At 43.1% G+C, this 19,358-nt stretch overlaps 1 protein-coding gene and 1 long non-coding RNA gene across 2 annotated transcripts in view; both read right to left on the reverse strand.

Moving 5' to 3' along the window:
• Scp2 (sterol carrier protein 2) overlaps positions 1-18,956 on the reverse strand; it is a 74,101-nt gene extending 55,145 nt beyond the window's left edge. The window contains 6 exon segments of the mRNA NM_138508.5: positions 508-634; positions 3,821-3,885; positions 6,312-6,443; positions 8,120-8,191; positions 12,412-12,469; positions 18,872-18,956. Coding sequence (NP_612517.3) covers positions 508-634; positions 3,821-3,885; positions 6,312-6,443; positions 8,120-8,191; positions 12,412-12,469; positions 18,872-18,940 — 523 coding nt within the window. The 5' untranslated portion in view covers positions 18,941-18,956.
• On the reverse strand, positions 11,034-11,552 carry LOC148005969 (uncharacterized). Its single transcript, XR_015621040.1, has 2 exons — positions 11,441-11,552; positions 11,034-11,349 (listed from the first exon to the last, which is right to left on the reverse strand). It is a non-coding gene; the product is annotated as an uncharacterized LOC148005969 (long non-coding RNA).
• Positions 18,957-19,358: the final 402 nt, after the last annotated feature.

Below are 19,358 nucleotides of genomic sequence, written 5' to 3' on the forward strand. Positions count from 1 at the left end.
ATGTCCTTCCACATGTCCTTAACATATGTCCTTCCACATATCCTTAACAAATACCTATTATTTCTTATTGCATGAACATAACTAGTAATAAGCCTGAAAGGTGGTGTTTCTGATGTTATTTTGAGGCAGGATCTCACTAAACATGCTTGGCTGACCTGGAACTCATTATGTGGACCAACCTGGCCTTGAACTCAAGGAGATCCAAATACCTTGGTGCTGAAATTAGCATGGGTCATCACGCCCAGCCTCTAAAGAAGTGATTCTTAACCTTCCTACTGCTGTGACCCTTTAATACAGTTTGTCCTGGTATTGTGACCACCCCCCCAAGCATAAAATTATTTTGCTGCTACTTTATAACTGTAATTTTGCTACTGTTATGAATCATAATGTAAATATGTAACATGCAGAATAGTCTTAGGTGACCCCCTAGGAAAGGTTGACCTCCCCCAAGGGGCTGAGACCCACAGGCTGAGAACCACTGCCTTAAAGGCTATTTCATTAACATACCATATGTTTCCATATGTTCTTTCCCAGCACTCCCAAACAGCTGAGGAGCAAATGGACAGGCAGACATTCCATACTTATTGATCAAGACGTCAATATGTTTTTCCAGTGGATTTGACCGATCTGAATACTTAAAGAGAAAAATAGAATTTAATGGGCAGCTGATATAAACATGTCTCTGGCAGCTTACACTATTGTCAAGACATTTGCTTATCCTGAGAGCACAGCAAACAAAATGATCAATGTGAATAAAATCATCAAGAAATATTTTGTAGCAGGAAAATATGAAAATATGGGTATAGTGGCCCATCCCACTACTTGGGAGGTAGAGGCAGAAGGGTCAAGAGTTTAAGAGTAGCCTTAGTTCCATAGCAAGTTAGAGGCCAGTTTGGAACATGCAGGACCCTGTCTCTCTCTCTCTCTACATACATACATACATACATACATACATACATACATCATACATTCATATATACACACATCATACATATGTACATGCATATATAAATCATATATGCATGCATACATACATCATACATACATACATACATACATACATACATACATACATACATGCTTAAATCTAATCCCCAAGGTGCTAGTTTCAGGAGCAGGGCCTTCATGAGCAGGGTTGGTGTCCTTACAAAAGATGTCGAGGAGGGGGTCTGTGATTATAAGTATATGTTGAGATTTGGTCTGTTGCTATGTATTGTAATGCTAAACTCTGTACCAGAAGGTCTAGGCCTATGAGTAAATTCTCACGTTTACAAGCTTTTGTTGTCAAAACTTGTTCCTTGGTTGAAAACTATCAGTTAAATAAAATTGGCAACATCCAGCTACTGGATTAGAGGTGGGAGGGTTTGAGTTATCTGGTGGGGTGGAGTGAAAGGGAGAGGGAGAGATCATGAGGAGGAGAGAAGTTGCCTTGGGGGAGGTGAGTCATGAAAACTTGGCCATGAGGCTGGCCAATCGGAGTGAAGAGCATCTCGGATGGAACATGGCAAGTCATAACGGGGTTATTGATGGGGACGTAGATTCTAGTAACCTAGATTCTAATATTATTAATATTCTAATAAAATATTAGATTGTGTGCCTTTTACCTGGGAACTGAATGATCCAAGGCAGGACAGAAACCCCAATTTTTAGATTAAACATTTACTATAACAAACTTGAATATATTTTTATTTACTTATAAAACATATTGGCATTCATTTCAAAAAGTAATCAATGTACAAATGGGAGATATTTTACTTTTTAGAGGCAGGGTGAGCCCTGGCTGTCCTGCAACGCACTGTGTAGAGATGGGGTGGCTTCAAACTCACAGAGCTCTGTCTGCCTCTGCCTCTTGAGTTATATTCTTCTAGCAAAGTCTTCAAAATACTGTGCATATTTTATACTCATGACGCGTCCCAATCTATAAATAAATTTTCATTGGGAATACCTAATGCTCATTGCACTTATATTTCACAGAATCATAGTTGTAAAACAGATTTACAGGCCCAAGTTATCCCAAATACACCCAAAAGTTTTCCAATAATGGAACAGTATTCATTTAACCTTAAATTGATTAGAATTAAATTAAAAATTCAGTTCCTCAGCTGTACTCAATAGTAAAATGTGCCAACAGCCCCCTGCCAGGACCAGCCACTGCAACTAGTTCTCCCAATAAAGCAAGTATTCCTTAAAAGCATGTTTATTGGGGTTGGGGATTTAGCTCAGTGGTAGAGCGCTTGCCTAGGAAGCGCAAGGCCCTGGGTTCGATCCCCAGCTCCGAAAAAAAGAACAACAAAAAAAAAAAAGCATGTTTATTTGATGTGTGGGGTGGGGGAGAATGTTCATGAGCACACATGCCTTACCTTAAGATCACCCTCAGACCAAAAGGCTTGACAACCCGCAGAGCCAACCATCAGACTCTCCTACCTGCTCAAAAGAGTGACCCCTGTCTCTGTGAGAGTGACTGTTGACTGTATGCACAGCATACCTACAGGATGTGGAAAGTTGTACTCATGATCTGAAGGAGGTAAATCAGACAAACAGAAAACAGAATCGAGGCCAAGCAGGAGGCGGAGCCTCAGCCACAGAGACCCACAAAGGCGCTGGACAGAAACAGTACATTGTTTTTCTTACAGTAACAAGGAACTTGCCAGGAGAGAAGTTCAAGATCAAGCTCAACTACAAAGTGAGTTTGAGGCTACTCTGGGCTTCATGAGACCCCATAATAATAAAATAAAATTTCAGATCATGGGCTGGAGATATGGCTCAGCAGTTTAGAGCATTTGCTACTCTTTCAGAGAACTCAAACTCTGTTACCTGCCACATTGTGAAAACCAATAACTCCAAACCCAGAGACCTCATACCCTCTTAAGGCCTCTGAGGAGCCCAAACACATGTAGAATACAATCACTCAGACACACACACATACACACAGAGACAGACAGACACACATACACATACACACACAGACACACACAGATACACACACAGACACAGACACACACACACACAGACACACACAGACACACACATACACATACACACACATACACACACAGACACACACAGATACACACACAGACACACACACACACAGACACACACATACACACACACACAGACACACACACATACACAGGCACACACACACAGAGACATACAGACACACACACAGACACACACACAGACACACACACACACACACAGACATACACACACACAGACACACACACAGACACACATACACACACAGACACACACAGATACACACACACAGACACACACACACAGACATACACACACACAGACTCACACAGATACACACACACACAGACACACACACACACAGACGTACACACACACAGACACACAGACACACACACAGACACACACAGATACACACACAGACACAGACACACACACACACAGACACACACATACACACACACAGACACACACACATACACAGGCACACACACACAGAGACATACAGACACACACACAGACACACACACACAGACATACACACACACAGACACACACACAGACACACACACATACACAGGCACACACACACACAGAGACATACAGACACACACACACAGACACACACACACACACAGACACACACACACACAGACACACACAGAGGCATATGCATGTACACACAAAGAAATAAAAGCATATAAATCTTAAAATATATGTATTTTTAAACACCAAATCAATTTTTATGTTGCTTACTAACTGACTTGATTTATAGTGGTCAGATAGACAATATTCTCATAATGTTAAAATAATTCCAAAATAACAATAAATTACTTACTTTGGTACCAAGGGATCCCTTTTCCATCTTCTCAAACCCAAGAGCTAACACACAATTTGCTAAACCTTTAAAAAAATGTAAATATTTTAAAAATTTTAATTTTCAGGCACCCCACAAAAATACTATTAAATTTTAAAGTTATTATACATTTTTAACATTTTAAATTTTATTATTTTAATTAAAATATAAAAGGGGATTCTCAAAAGAATTGTATTAGGAGAAAAAGGACATCGAAAAAATTATGTTAAAGTTCAAATGCAGAACAAAACATTATTACACTATCAAAGATTTTCTTTTAAAAAAAAAGAAAGAACTGCTGGGGGATGCAGCTCGGTGGTAAAGCCTGTGCGTATCAGACTGGGAGGTCTGAGTTCAGTCACCAGCATTAAGAGGGGGAGGAAGGGAGGGAGGGAGGAAGTGGAGGGAGAGGGAAGGAGGGAAGAGTGGAGGGAGGAGGGAGGGCATCAACTTGATCAAACAGTAAAATGACAAAGTTCCAAGAAGAGGTTAAAGGGCATCAGCTTGAGCTGTAAGACTACAAACCCCAAAACCCAGGGGCAGTAGAACAATTATCAAATCAGTAGACTGCAAGAAGGCCCAATAAGAGGCCCAGGGTATTTGGAAATGGAGACTCTGATATGGGTGAATACATACTTTGTACAGATATAAATGTAGACATATATACACAGGAAGATCTGTGCACAAATGCTTGTGGCAGTAATTACTGATAACAGCCAAAAAAAAGGAAAAGAAGAAACAACAGCATCCATCAAACAATGGACATATATTCAAAATATAGCTTAGCCATGAAGCAGAATGCTACGTGGCCGTAAACAGGAATAGATGGTGACCCATGCTGTAAGAATGAACGTTTAAACAGGAAGTTAAATGAAAGAGGTGGCAAAGGTCATGTGTCATGTGGTGCATCACATGAGGCCACCGATGGAGCAGATGAGCTCACAGTCAAGCAAGCAGCAGTGGTGAGGACCAGAATGTGAATGAGGCAGGAGACTGCTGATGGGTTTCTGGAGCCTGTGATCTTACCCCTTGAAACATTACTGGTGACAAAATGTTCTAAAACCCACAACCATGCTGGCTGCATTTATGACTACAGCTCATCAGGGCAAACTTCATGCCTGGGAACTTTATTTCAGTAAAGCCTTGGGAGGCAGTGGGGATACGCTGCCTGGTCCAGTGTTTGCCTGGCATCCTCAAGGCCCCTGGTTTCATTACTAATACCACAAAAACAAATAATAAAAGCTTTCTAAAAAAAGATTTATTTATTTATGTATTTATTTATTATATATAAGTACACTGTCACTGTCTTCGGACACACCAGAAGAGGGCATCGGATCCCATTGCAGATGGTTGTGAGCCACCATGTGGTTGCTGGGAATTGAGCTCAGGACCTCTGGGAGAGCAGTTCAGTCAATGCTCTCAACTGCTGAGTCATCTCTCCAGCCCAATACAAGTTTTTTTAAAGCCATACATTATATATGGTCATTTGCTATTAAGCAATCTCTTCTCTGAGCAAACCCAGAGAAGTGATTGAAAGGGAACATTTACCCCATACTTATTTAAGAACGTGGGACAAGGATCAACAAGATGTCTCTGCAGGTTAAGGTACTTGCCATCAAGCCTGACAGTCTGAGTCCAGTCCCCAGGAACCACATGGTGAAAGAGGAGAACCAACTTCTACAAGCTGTCCTCTGGCCTCGGTGTATGTGTCTTGCTGAGTGTGGACACAGATAAATAAATAGGTAGGTAGACAGATACATAGATACATATATAGATACTGCCTTAGTCAGGGTTTCTATTCCTGCGCAAACACCATGACCAAGAAGCAGGTTGGGGAGGAAAGGGGTTTATTCAGCTTACACTTCCACATTGCTGTTCATCACCACAGGAAGTCAGGACTGGAACTCACACAGGTCAGGAAGCAGGAGCTGATGCAGAGGCCATGGGGGGATGTTTCTTACTGGCTTGCTTTCCCTGGCTTGCTCAGCTTGCTCTCTTATAGAACCCAAGACCACCAGGGATGTCACCACCCACAATGGGCCGGGTCCTCCCCCTTGATCAGTAGTTGAGAAAATCCCTTACAACTGGGCCTTATGGAGGCATTTCCTCAATGGAGGCTCCTTTCTCTGTGATAATTTCAGCTTGTGTCAAGTTGACACACAGAACCAGCCAGTACATATACATACATAGATATTTTTAAAAATTTTTTAAAAGAACATTAGAGCAATAAGCAAGCATGAAGGACTGGAGAGAAAGCTCGGTGTTTAAGGACACTGGTTGCCCTTCCGGAGGACCCAGGTTCAATTCCCAGCACCCACATGATGGCTCACAACCATCTGTGACTCCAGTTCCAGGAGATCTGATTCCCTTTTCCAGCTCTGCAGTCACAGAATGTGGTACACAGACACAGATGCAGACAAAACACCCACACACGTAAGTGACTGTAAGACATTAATGATGAAGCACACCTTACCTCCCTGAACCAGTTGCTGGGCCATAAACAAAGCAGTAGAACCGGTAGAGCAGTTATTGTTGACATTAATGATAGGGATGCCAGTCAGCCCCAGGCTGTGATAGATGGCCCTCTGCCCGCAGGTGGATTCACCTACAGAGAAACATAAAACCTGAACACCCAAGGTGTAAACATACAGGAGCTGCAGGGCAGCGCGCCCACGCTGTATTTCCTTCACTGTTACAGCTGGCCCTAGTGTCCTGCACAGTCAGGACAGTGGTGCACCTTGACCTCTGAGTCAGAAACAGTCACAGCACTGACTGTCCCCTATGGTGCAAACAGAAGATGCACTCATAACAAAAGTTTGTTTGCACTTTCTTCCTTTTTCAAGACAGGGTTTCAGTAGCTCAGGGTGGCCTGGTGCTCATAGCAGTCCTCCTGCCGTAGCCTCCTGAGAGCTGAGATTCCAGGCCTGGACATCACATGGGGCAGTGCAGCATGCACTTTTGATGACTTCCTGCCTCCTCCTGCGTTAGCCAGGACTGGAGTCTGCACTGTGTCCCTGAGCACGACCTTACACTTTCTTTACATGATATAGAGGTGGAGAGGGGAATAAACGGGTAGGTAATAGCAAAGCATTCACTCTGGCAGAGTGGTGTGATACAGGGAATGATGGCTCATGGACACTGCATCCAGGCCTTAGAGGAAAATGTGACCCACACTGTACAAACACAACTTTCCCTCTCACAAGGCAGGAGGATTGCTGGGACAGCAAGATGACGGAAGCTGAGGTGCAGCCTCACCAGGAGTCTTCTACATAAATGCAAGGCTCACTGGTCTCCCTGGCAATATGCATTCTACACATTATGCCCCAGTAAGTCTATGCCTAGGCTTCTCCTGTTACCCTGAAGAGTATAGGAAATATATGAAGGCCACGCACAAAGATTCATTATAATATTATAAATATGATGCCATATAATTACTGTACTTTCCTAATAACTAAAAATATTAAAGAACTTTGAATGTCTAAAAACAGGATATCTTTATTTCTAACTAATAAACTTGTAGCTTCGATGCTAAAATACAGTATGATTGCCAAAAAGTAGCAGTGGGCTGAGGAAATGACTTGTCAAGAATGTAAAAGACCCCAGGTTCAATCTCCAGTACTTAAAGGGGGCTAGGGTATGAGAATAGGTAGATATGAGACTACAAACTCTCCTCCTCTTCATCCTCTTCCTCCTCTCCTCCCTTTTCCTCCTCCTTCCTCTTCCTCTTCCTCCCTCTCCATCCTCTTCATCCTCCTTCCCCTCTTTCTTTTTCTTCCTCCTCCTTCCTCATCCTCCTCTTCTTCCTTTTCTTCCTCCTCCTCCTCCCCCTCCTCCTCTTCTTCTCCCTCTTCTTCCTCCTCTTCACCCTCTTCTTCCTCTTCTTCCTCCTCCTCCTCTTCCTCTTCCTCCCCCTCCCCCCCTCCTCCTCCTTTCTCAGGTCTCACTATGTAGCCCTGGCTGTTCAGGAACTCACTCTGTAGTCCAGGCTGGACTTGAACTCAGAGATCTGCCTGCCCCTACCTCCTGAGTGCTGGGACTAAAGGTATGTGCTGGACTAAGAAATATTTTTCTAAGTGCCAACTGAGCCATATTGCCAAGTTTCAAAACCATGATTTTAATTTGTCTGCTGCTTTGATAACACAGCAATGACAAGAACAATCAGACTGAGCCAACAACACACAAAGGTGACCTCTGGGTCCTGTCCCACGGGTTAACATTTGCTTATGCAGTTGCTGTGAGACCTTCCGCGCACAGGTTTAGAGGATTCTGTTTACTACATACCGTACACATAGCCAACGCACGCCTGCTCCACTGCGGAGTAAGGGATCTGCGCGTCCGCCAATGCCTTCTGGCCTGTGGAAACAAACGGAGGCGTTTGTCAAAAACCACTTGACACGGACGGCTTCAGGGGAGCCGAAATTCCACTTAGAGCTTCCTCAGATTCCATTTACTTCTTTATCGCTTGTTCAGCTCAAAAGACGAAGTGGCTCCCAAATCTTCGTAGCCCTCCCCTTCTTTCTCTAAGCTGTCACATCACTTTTTTGTTATCTTCCTTCTCATAGCAGGTGGAGACAACCACGCCCATTTTATGTGGTGCGGGGGTGGGGCATAGGGGAGGATGCTAAACTCAGAGCAGCAGAACCTAAGCGACCCCACCCCTGAGCTACCTCCCAGTTGGAGCCTAACCAAAAGCCTTGAAGCTGCTTTCCCACCTGCTTGTTATTTGGACTCCTTGTTGCAGTCATTTCTTTAGACAGAGTTGGGCTGGCCTATAAATTACGATGCAGTCCACACTGGCACTGAGTCAGGGCAAATCTGCCTCAGCCTCCCAAATACTGGGATTCATGTGTGTGCTACCACCCATCTCTTCCATCTCCTTAAGAGCAACGTCCTTGTCCCGTTCACCTCCACATCCCCACACTTCTAGGGGAGCAAAACGGGAAAGAATGCCATTGCTGGACACAGTTAGGGAGTGTGGGACATTCCTGGTACACTCCTTTAATCCCAGAATCTGGGAACCAGAGGGAGGTGAACCTCTGGGAGGTCAAGGGCAGTCTGGTCTACAGAGTGGGTTCTGGGGCAGCGAGAGCTTCAATAATAGAGACCCTGTCTCAAAACAAAACAAAAACTGAGGTGCCCATTCATAAAGCGAGGATCAGTTGGCCATCTTGTCTGTGGAACAAGAACGGAGATTTGGAAGCTGGGGTGTAACTAGCATGTACCAGGCCCTGGATTTGATCCCCAGTGGCCCATAAACTAGGTACAGCTACATATTCCTGTAATCCCAATACCCAGGGAGGTGAAGGCAAGAGAACCAAAAGTTTAGGGCCATCCTCAGCTACACAGTAAGTTTGAGGCCAACTTAGGATACAAAAACAAACACACAAGAAAAGAAGCAGTCTCGGATTCTGTCCGTGATATTCCAAATGTAAAGTTGTCAAAAGTCTTTAAAAGTGTTCACAGTCACTATTCCATTAATCAGACTGCTACCTTCAAAAATAAAAAAAGACAAGACCAAGTATTTCTTTATCAATATGTTCACCAAGTTACTCTGAAATAAGAACTTAGGAACACAAGTCTCTAAAAATACTATAGTATAAATATAATAAAATGTTGTATAAAAATTAAAATTTCCTAAATAACTCTAAATAAGGCTTGAAATGCCTCACAATAAAGTTAGTCTTAAAGGTAGGATGCAAAACAGGGGTTCAAGGTCAGCCTGGTCTACAAAAGGTTGCTTGTGTAAAGTTTCTATTAATGAAAAACTAGGGGCTAGGGACGTAGTTCAGTGGTAGAATGCACGATGCCCCAGGTCCAATGGTCCAATCCATAGTATAATATATTAACTAAAAAAAAGAAAAGAAAAAAGAAAAGCAGGGTGGTGCTGGTGGCTCCTACCTTTAATCCCTGCAAGTGGATCTCTGTGAGTTCGTAGCCAGACTACAAAGTAAGTTCCAGGATAGCCTAGGCTACATGGAGAAACCCTGCCTCAAAAATCAAAATCAGAGAGAGAGAGAGATCAAAATCAGAGAGAGGGGGGAAGGAAAGAAAAAATGAAGAAAGGAAGAGAAAAGAAAAAAAAAGAAAGGAAGGAAGAAAGGAAAGAAGGAAGAAAGAAGCAAAGAAAACAGGAAGCTGGGCAGTCGACTGGATTTCATATTACTAGCTAGTCTGCATGGCTAATTCAAACTTCATAACTTCATCTCAACACTGCAGGCTTATGTTCAAAATATTATATTCATGTGTTACTAAAGAAATCGTAGTTTTCCTTCTTTCTGTTTGCTGTTACTTGGGGCTGGGATCGCATGTGGACAGAGCTGGTCTTGATTTCTGATGGTCCTGCCTCCACCTCCCAAGCACTGGAATTATCCACCGCCATAGCCGGTAATTAAATAAATGGTTTAATTAAATAAATAAAATGATTTTACTGATGCAACATCTACATTTTGCACTGGGCACACAGCAGGGTCATCATGGAAGTGGAAATCAGCATAGCCATCCAAGGACTAACCACAGGCACTCCTCTGGGGCTGCCTAGCAATAAGCTAACAGGAACTGGCAGAAGCTCCCTAGGAGGATGGTGCCTAGCAACTTCTCAAGGAGTTATTATTTATTTAGTTATTTTGAGCGTGCAAAGAGTTCCAGTTCATCCCCTTTTTGAGAAAAAGAAAACAATGTAAATCTCTGGGCTGGAACTCAGGCGTATGAGTCCCAGCTCACAGGTCTTATTGACACGGGTCTTCTCAGTACCAGTTCACACTAGAATAAACAATAACAAAGTGTAGCATCTCATTTAGTAGTGCCTCAGCCTAGTGAGAGAAAGAACACTCTCTAGGTTAGTTCAGCAAAACGGGAAGAAGGGCCAGGCGATGGTGATGCAAGCCTTTAATCCCAGCACTCAGGGCAGAAGAAGATGGATCCCTGTGAGTCTGAGGCCAGATTGATCTTCATTGAGAGTTCCAGGATAGCCAGGAGTACACAGAGAAACAGAGAAACTCTCTCTCGGGGGCGGGGGGGGCAGGGGTAAATAAATGGAGAGAGGAAAAAGCATCATTCAAGTTTTCAGCGACATTTTGAATGTGAGCACCCCTTTTCCAGTTTTAAGTCCAGGGAACACACACTAGAATTAAGCTATCTACTTCATGGTTGTCTTACTTAGGGTTTTACCGCTGTGAACAGACACCATGACCAAGGCAACTCTTAAAAAGAACATTTAATTGGGGCTGGCTTACAGGTTCAGAGGTTCAGTCCATTATCATAAAGATGGGAACATGGCAGCATCCAGGCAGGCATGGTTCAGGAGACGCTTGAGAGTTCTACATCTTCATCTGAAGGCTGCTAGCAGAATACTGGCTTCTAGGCAGCTAGGATGAGGGTCTTAAAGCCCACGCCTTCTAATAGTGCCACTCCCTGGGCTGAGTATATACAAACCATGGCAGTGGTTGTGGTGGTTTGGACGAGAATGGCCCCCAAAGGCTCATGAATTTGAATGTTTGGTTCCAGTTGGTGGACTGTTCAGGAAGGATTTGGAGATATGGCAATGTCAAAGGAGGTGTCACTAGGGGTGGGCTTTGAGGTTTCAAAAGTTAGCCCTCTCCCTACCTGCTGCCTGTGGATCAGGATGTAAGCCGTCAGTTACTGCTCCAGCTCCTGCCCATCTGTGGCCATGCTCCCCGCTCGCCGGATGGACTCACCCTCTGAAATTCTAAGCAAGCTGCCAGTGAAGTGTTTTATTTTATACATTGGTCTGGACATGGTGTCTCTTCGTTACGATAGAACAGTAACTGAGACAATGACCCTCTTTTTCTTTTCTCGGCTGCCTTTACCATTCTGACCAAAAGCAACCTAGGGAAGGGAAGGGTTTATTTATTTGGCTTAAACGTCATCTCACAGTCTATCACTGAGAGAAATCAGGGCAGGAACGCAAAGACAGAAACAATGGAGGACCACTGCAGGATTCTTGTGTCTTGTTCATAGGCTCGGGCTTAGCCAGGACTACTCCCCAAGGAATGGGGTCACTCACAGTGTGCTGGGCCTTCCTACTACATCCCTAACAGCCGGTCTCCCAGAGACATGACCAGTGACAATCCCTCAACTGAGACTCCTTTTTCAGGTGACTCTAGGCTGTGTCGAGTTGAGAGTTAAAGCTGAGTAGACGATATCCCAACACACAGCTTTTTTTTTTTTTTTAAGATTTATTTATTTTATATATGTGAGTTTTCAGACACACCAGAAGAGGGCATCGGATCCCATTATAAGATGGTTGTGAGCCACCAGGTGGTTGCTGGGAATTGAACTCAGGACCTCTGAGCCATCTCTCCAGCCTGAGTAGATGATATCCCAACACACAGCTTAGTAACACACGAAAGGAAGTGATGCTGCCTGGTCTAGCTGTGAGAATGCCCACCTGCCTTCCCTCCCCTTCCCACTGCACCATGGACAAGCCCCATGGGAGTTCTTCCCCACAACTGTTTCTTTTTGTGCTTGCAAGGCCACTCTACTCATGGAAAAAGCACAAGCCACACAATAAGATATTAGGTATTCAAAACATGATGATTGTTTTTCCCTATTACCTGCTTCTTTTGCCAAATCAGGATAGTCTCTTGAATTCTCACCTCCAGGCTTCATGAACTGGAACACAGAGAGGATGATAAGTAGAAACAGGAATTGAGGGTTATATTTGTTTGTTTTTACAACAGAATCACAAAAAAATCATTCAGTTATTCACTCATAAAAACACTGTCACTGGGTCATCCCACAGAGCCATATTTCTGTTATTCCTGTTGATATCTGGTTTAACAAGAAACAGATTCATAGCTGATACTTATTCCCATCTGTAGTTCAATTTTAGTTTTACATTGTATTGGTTAAAGCCTACGCAATAAATCTATGAAGTAAGTCTGCATGGCACAGACATGCAATTAGAAATGTAAATATTTAAATGTTCTTTCATTTAAAAAAAAAGTTCATGTCTGTGTGTGCTGTGCAGGACTTACACCCCTTTGATTCCACTACTCAGGAGGCAGAGAAAAGGAGGCAGATCTCTGTGAGTTCTAGGCCAAGTTTCAGGCCAGCTAAGACTACACAGTGAGGCCCTGTCTCAAAAACAAAAAAGACAACCAAACAAAAACAACAAGAAAACAGGGCTTTGACGTGTGGTGGTTTTGCCACTGAGCCACATTCCCTGTTGTGGATATCTCTGTTTAACACTAAATAAAGCTTTAAAAGTAGAAAGAATTTGAAGATCAATTGTGATGTGGAATCTGAAACTGTACCAACAAACCCTTCATAAAGAACTGAAGAGTTGGACTGGAGAGATGGCTCAGCGGTTAAGAGCACTGACTGCTCTTCCAGAGGTCCTGAGTTCAATTCCCAGCAACCACATGGTGGCTCACAGCCATCTGTAATGGGATCTGATGTCCTCTTCTGGTGTGTCTGAAGAAAGCAATAGTGTACTCACATACATAAAATAAATTTTTTTTTAAAAAAAGGAGAGGATTAAAAAAAAAAAGAACTGAAGAATTGTTATTGTTACACAGTGAGTTGGAGGCCAGATCCTGTCTAAAAGTAAAACAAAATTTAAAAATTAGTAATTCGGGGAGATGGGAGGCAACATTTGGGATACAAATAATAAAATAATTCATTAAAAATTTTTAATTAGTAATTCTAGCCAGGTGTGGTGGTACACACCTTTAACCCCAGCACTCAGGAGCAGAGGCAGGCAGATCTCTATGAGTTCAAGGCTTTCCTGGTCTACCTAATCAATTCCAGGACAGCCAGGGCTATGTGGTGAGACCCTGTCTCAAAAAACAACCAAAACATCAGTAACTCTATGAGTTACACATCTCTTGCACATTTTTTTCTTTTTTTTTAAAGATTTATTTTATTTATTATATATATAAGTACACTGTAGCTGTCTTCAGATACACCAGAAGGGGGCATCAGATCCCATTACAGATAGTTGTGAGCCACCATGTGGTTGCTGGGAATTGAACTCATGACCTCTGGAAGAGCAGTCGGGTGCTCTTAACCACTGAGCCATCTCTCCAGCCCTCTCTTGCACATTTTAATAAAAATTCTCAACCTCACCTTTGTTAATGTCAACACTTACCTCATTAACGATGTTTTCTTATTTTAGTGAGAACTTGACTAGCAGATACAAGACTCCTAGGAACTTGAATTTTATCATTGATAATAACTACAGCTAGGTGATAGTTTCCACTCTATTTGCCAGTTTTAAAGGAGACAGGTAGGTTCACCAATGTCCTACAAAGACTTGCTTTTAAGATTTAGTCATGTCATGGGGTTTTGATCTATTACCATGTTATCCTGTCTAAAGGTCAAATGGTTGGACTGGGAAAGTGGCCTAGCTGGAAAACTGTCTTGCGTAAGGCCCGCTGTGGTCATCTCTTAATGACTCTAGACCTGAGGAGACAGATCACAGGAGGTCACCTTGGTGAGTCAGAGATGAGAGAGAGATACCATGAGAGAATGACACAGACGAGGTGCCTGAAGAATGGTCCCTGAGGTTGTCCTCTAGCCTTTCACACATGCACGCCTACATACAAGCTCAACTGTCCTAGTCTAAGTTGGCGCCTGAATCTTGACATAACCCAAAGGGGTTCTGATTTCTTCACAACTGATTATTACAAAATTCTTCAGACTTATCTTGATAAGTCATCTCATCTAGATTTTGTAATTTCTCCAATCGACCATATACATAGATAGATAGATAGATAGATAGATAGATAGATAGATAGATAGATAGAGATAGATAGATAAAGATTCTTCAGGGGTTAAAGGCCTGGGAGCCTGGAGGTATAACTCAATTGGCAGAATATCTAACATGCATGAAGCCTTGGGTTCCATCTCCAGGACCCCAGAAACAGGACATGATAGCACACATCTGTAATCTGAATATTCAGGAGGTCGAGGCAGTAGGTTTACAAGTTCAAAGTCATCCACAGCTACATAGTGAGTGGCTTTGAGGCCAGAAGGGATTAAGTAAGACCCCCACCTCCAGAAAAAAATAAAGATATTTCAGGACCTCAGTCTTAGCATCTAGAATACCACTGATGGAGATACTGTTTCTAGGCCTCTTCGTGTGGCCGTGCTGGGAATACGTTTAACAGATGAAAAATCTCACATATTCACATCACCACTTCCCACTCCACTTCAGTACTGCGTGCAGTCACTGTTGGTTGCTGGTTGGTTGGTTGGTTGGTTGGATTTTTGAAACAGGGCCTCTCATGTCCTCAGGCTGCCTTCAAACTTCCTATCCTCAAAGCTTAGGATCTTATTCAGTGTTATAGCATTTCCCTGGCATGCTTAAGGCACTGGATTTGATTCTTAGGACCAGCAAAACATTTTAAAATGATAACAAAGTTTCAACAGGGCTGGCAAGATGGTTTAGCAGGTAAAGGTGCTTGCCATGTAAGCCTGGTGATCTAGATTCCTCAATACCCGAAAGACAATGGAAGGACAAAATCAACTCCACAAAGTCGTCATCCGAGCTCAGCATGCTCGCCACTGCGTGTACACACATGTACACAAATGTGTACACATCTACACACATGTACACACACACACACACACACACACACACACACACACACACACAAAACCTTTTTAAATGTTATTTAATGCTATTTAAGGTTCCTGAGCATGGGTGAGGCTCATCACCTGCTAAGTTTCACCATAAGACAGTGTCATAACAAGCTGACTTTTCTCCTGGAATCATTTCAAATAAATTTCCCAACCTCTGCCAGGAAGGTAGTGTATGTTTGGCTGTGTTTTTGAAGAACAAAGCTAGGCAGTACCACATGGAGAATTTGAACTAATTCCCTTCTTTTTGTGACAGTTGGGTTTTGTTTGTTTTTGAGATGATTCTGTTACCATCTGCAGAGAGCTAGGATGCCACCACACCCGGCTTCTCTCCACTGTTAATACTTTCTGGCCTCTCCCCCACAGTTTATGCCCCAGTGTGCATGGTTTCGCACTGTTTTAATGATACTTGGGGAAAAAAAACAAGAGATAAGTTCATTTTTTTTCCAATCTTCCACGCTTAACTAAACATGCCAAATTATCCTCTTTTTCCTCTTTCTTCTTTTTTGTTTATGTGGGTTTTTAAAAATCTGTCTTTAATCCCAGTACTCGGGAGGCAGAGGCAGACAGATCTCTGTGAGTTCAAGGCCAGCCCGGTCTACAGAGGGAGTTGGGAGTTCCAGGACAGCCAAGGCTACACAGTGAGACCCTATCTCAAAAAAAAAAAAAAAAAGAAAGAAAGAAAAACAGGAAAAAAACAATAAATAAATAAATATTTTATTTATAAAAATTACATTATATATAATACAAATATTATATTTGTAAAATAAATGTATCTTTGGTTTATTAGTGTGTATGTGTGTCTATACTGTGTAGGGGGCACACTCGGGCTGCAGGACACATGGGGAGGGCAGAGGACGTAAGAGTTAGCTCGCTCACATTGTATGAGGCCCAGGGACCAAACTCAGGCTGCCAAGCCTAATGGGAGGCTCTTTTACCTACTGGTCATCTTGCCGGCCCTTGATCCTACATAAGACAGGTTGGCTGTGAATTGCTATGTAAACTTGAGGACAGCCTTGAACTTCTGATTCTCCTGTCTCCACCCTCTGAATGTTGAAACTCTGAGCACACATCGCCATGCCTGATCTATGCAGACTGCGGATGGAACTCAGGGCTCCAGGCATGTTTGGCAAGTGTTTACCAAGTGAGTCACATCCCCAGCCCCATCTTGCTTTTTGCTTTTATTCATTTTTGTCACGGTGACCCTCAATATAACACAGCACATGTACTGCATACATGCTTAAATCATGAAACTGTCTTTAATTCCTTTCCTCTTCCCTACAGAATACTAATGCCCCCTTCACCTCAACCTCCCAACTGGAAAAAATTAAACATGCCTTTTGTCTTTCTAATTTTTTAAACATTTATTTATTTATTATGTATACATCATACAGCTTTCTGCCTGCATGTATGCCTGCAGGCCAGAAGAGGGCACCAGACCTGATTATAGATGGTTGTGAGCCACCATGTGGTTGCTGGGAATTGAACTCAGACCTCTGGAAGAGCAGTCAGTGCTCTTAACCTCTGACCCATCTCTCCAGCCCACCTTTTGTTTTTCTAGAAACTATGCTTTTTCTACACAGTCCATATAAACAGATATTAAACAACCAATGGGAGGTTCTTTAAAAAGGAACAACAAACTAGCAGGGCATGGGAGAAGGAGACACCTGTAAGTTCAGCAGTAGAGAAGTTTGAGAGGCTGAATCAAAAGTTTAAAACTAGCCAGGGCCATATAAGATAATGTTTAAAAAAAAATCTAAGGAATATTTTTTAAATTTTTAGGGGTTGGGGATTTAGCTCAGTGGTAGAGCGCTTGCCTAGCAAGTGCAAGGCTCTGGGTTCAGTCCCCAGCACTGGAAAAAAAAAAAAAAAGAAAAGAAAAAAAATTTTACTGCCCACCTACTTATATCAGAAGCTCCCCTCTGAGAAACAGGTGGATGCTCTTTAAGTTGATCAACTTTTCTATTTACATGTTTTGAGTGAATTATATGTTTCCCCCTACTACTAAGATAATATAAAATGTAAGGTTTTTTCTTTTTACAGTAAAAAAAGAAAAAGATTCTTTGCAGTGACTCTTACACAAAGTACACCCATCTAATATCAATCAACTAGCACTCAGTGTCTTTCGGCAGGAGTGATTATCATTGTGGTTGTGAATAATTGTGGTACCCACCCTGTAGCAATACATTAGGAGAATATAGTCATCTAAACAAAGAATTCCAGCACATCAAAGTAAATTAGAGTTTTCAAGGCTCTGCGAGAAAGCCGAGATAATGAAGGGTTTTCTGGAAGGTAAGATCTGAACTGCCCTTTAAGAGTAAAAAGATACCAGAGCTTCCAGGGACTAAGCCACTACCTAAAGACTGACCCTGGACTCTGACCTCATAGGCAGCAATGAATATCCTAGTAAGAGCACCAGTGGAAGGGGAAGCCCTTGGTCCTGCTAAGACTGAACCCCAGGTGAACGTGATTGTTGGGGGGAGGGCGGCAATGGGGGGGAGGATGGGGAGGGGAACACCCATAAAGAAGGGGAGGGGGAGGGATTAGGGGGATGTTGGCCCGGAAACCGGGAAAGGGAATAACACTCGAAATGTAAATAAGAAATACTCAAGTTAATTTTTAAAAAAAAGTGTACAAAGATACTAACCAGGGAAAGTGAGCTGGTGCAATTAGTGCCACTAGATGCAAAACTGCTGAAGATTAAGACAGAGATACAGGTAACCTGGCATTACTAGAACACAGAGAAGAGTCAGAGTATTGGGAGAAAAGACTATGGAAGCTTCTGGTTGCCTTAGACCTAGAGAAACAGAAATATGGTCAGAGGATCAAGGTAACCTGTACCTGTGTTAAGAGCTGAGCGTCCTTAGCTCCCAACTAAAACCCACTGCCACACCTGATGCTATCTGAGAAAAGCACTTAAAGCCACTACAGAGCTGGTGACATTCACAATGTCTTCTTTCTCTCAGATAGCCTGGCCTCTGTCCAAGCTCCAAACGTTTTTTGTTTGTTTGTTTCGTTTGTCAGTTTGGTTTGGTTTGGTTTGTGAAACAAGGTCTTGCAACATAGTCCTCTTATGACCCCAAACTCGCAGCAATTCTCCTGGCTGCATCTCCTAATAATCACCACTAGAGATGTGAGCCACCCGGCCGGCCTAGCTCGGGATTTAGAATCTAAGGAAGTGTGAGTAAGATGTGTGTTGTGCTGGGGGATCCTTCAAAGACTAAACAGCTAGAAAAGGCAAACAAGAAGGAGAAGAAAAAAAGGTGAGAAATTGCGACCCTATTGATAGCATCATACAGCCTCCAGTCGTCTCTCTGGGTAGAAGAGACAGCAGAGCAGACTGTGACCTTCCCCCCTGCCGTGCTTCCCAGTCACCTCGGACTGCTAGGAATAACAGAGGCAGATCTCACGCCTCTCACAGCTGTTTACCTTGGTCATGCCAACTCCCACCACGAACACCCGGCGCAGGCGCGGAGAGTTCAACGCGACTGAAGGCATGGCTCTAGCAGCAAAGAGAACAACCTCCTACAGACTGAAGCTTTGCAGAACCAGAGCCGGTTTAGGTCTACTTATCCCAGCCCCAGGCGTCAGGGGCGGGGCCGCGCGTCGGGGGCGGAGCCAAGTTACAGGAAGCTGGCAGGAGGAAGCAGTGTAGGGCATCTACGCATGCTTGGCGATCTTTTAACCTACTGCGTTAGATTCAGGCAGTTTCTCAAGGAGACCTCAGTTTCTGTGCTTCTTCTCTTTACAGTGAGAGAGGGAAGACCTGAAATGGAAGCTCTGGCCTCAGAGGAAACTCAGAAGCCTGTGGAGATTCTTTAGAGTGTTAGAAACGTTCTGTATCTGTGAGGGCAGTTACAACACTCAGTATGTGAGCTAAAGCACAGTGTACACTAATAAAGTCATATGGATAAGA

Source organism: Rattus norvegicus, chromosome 5 (assembly GCF_021556685.1).
Source record: "Rattus norvegicus strain SHRSP/BbbUtx chromosome 5, alternate assembly SHRSP_T2T, whole genome shotgun sequence".
In the NCBI taxonomy this organism is placed as follows: domain Eukaryota; kingdom Metazoa; phylum Chordata; class Mammalia; order Rodentia; family Muridae; genus Rattus; species Rattus norvegicus.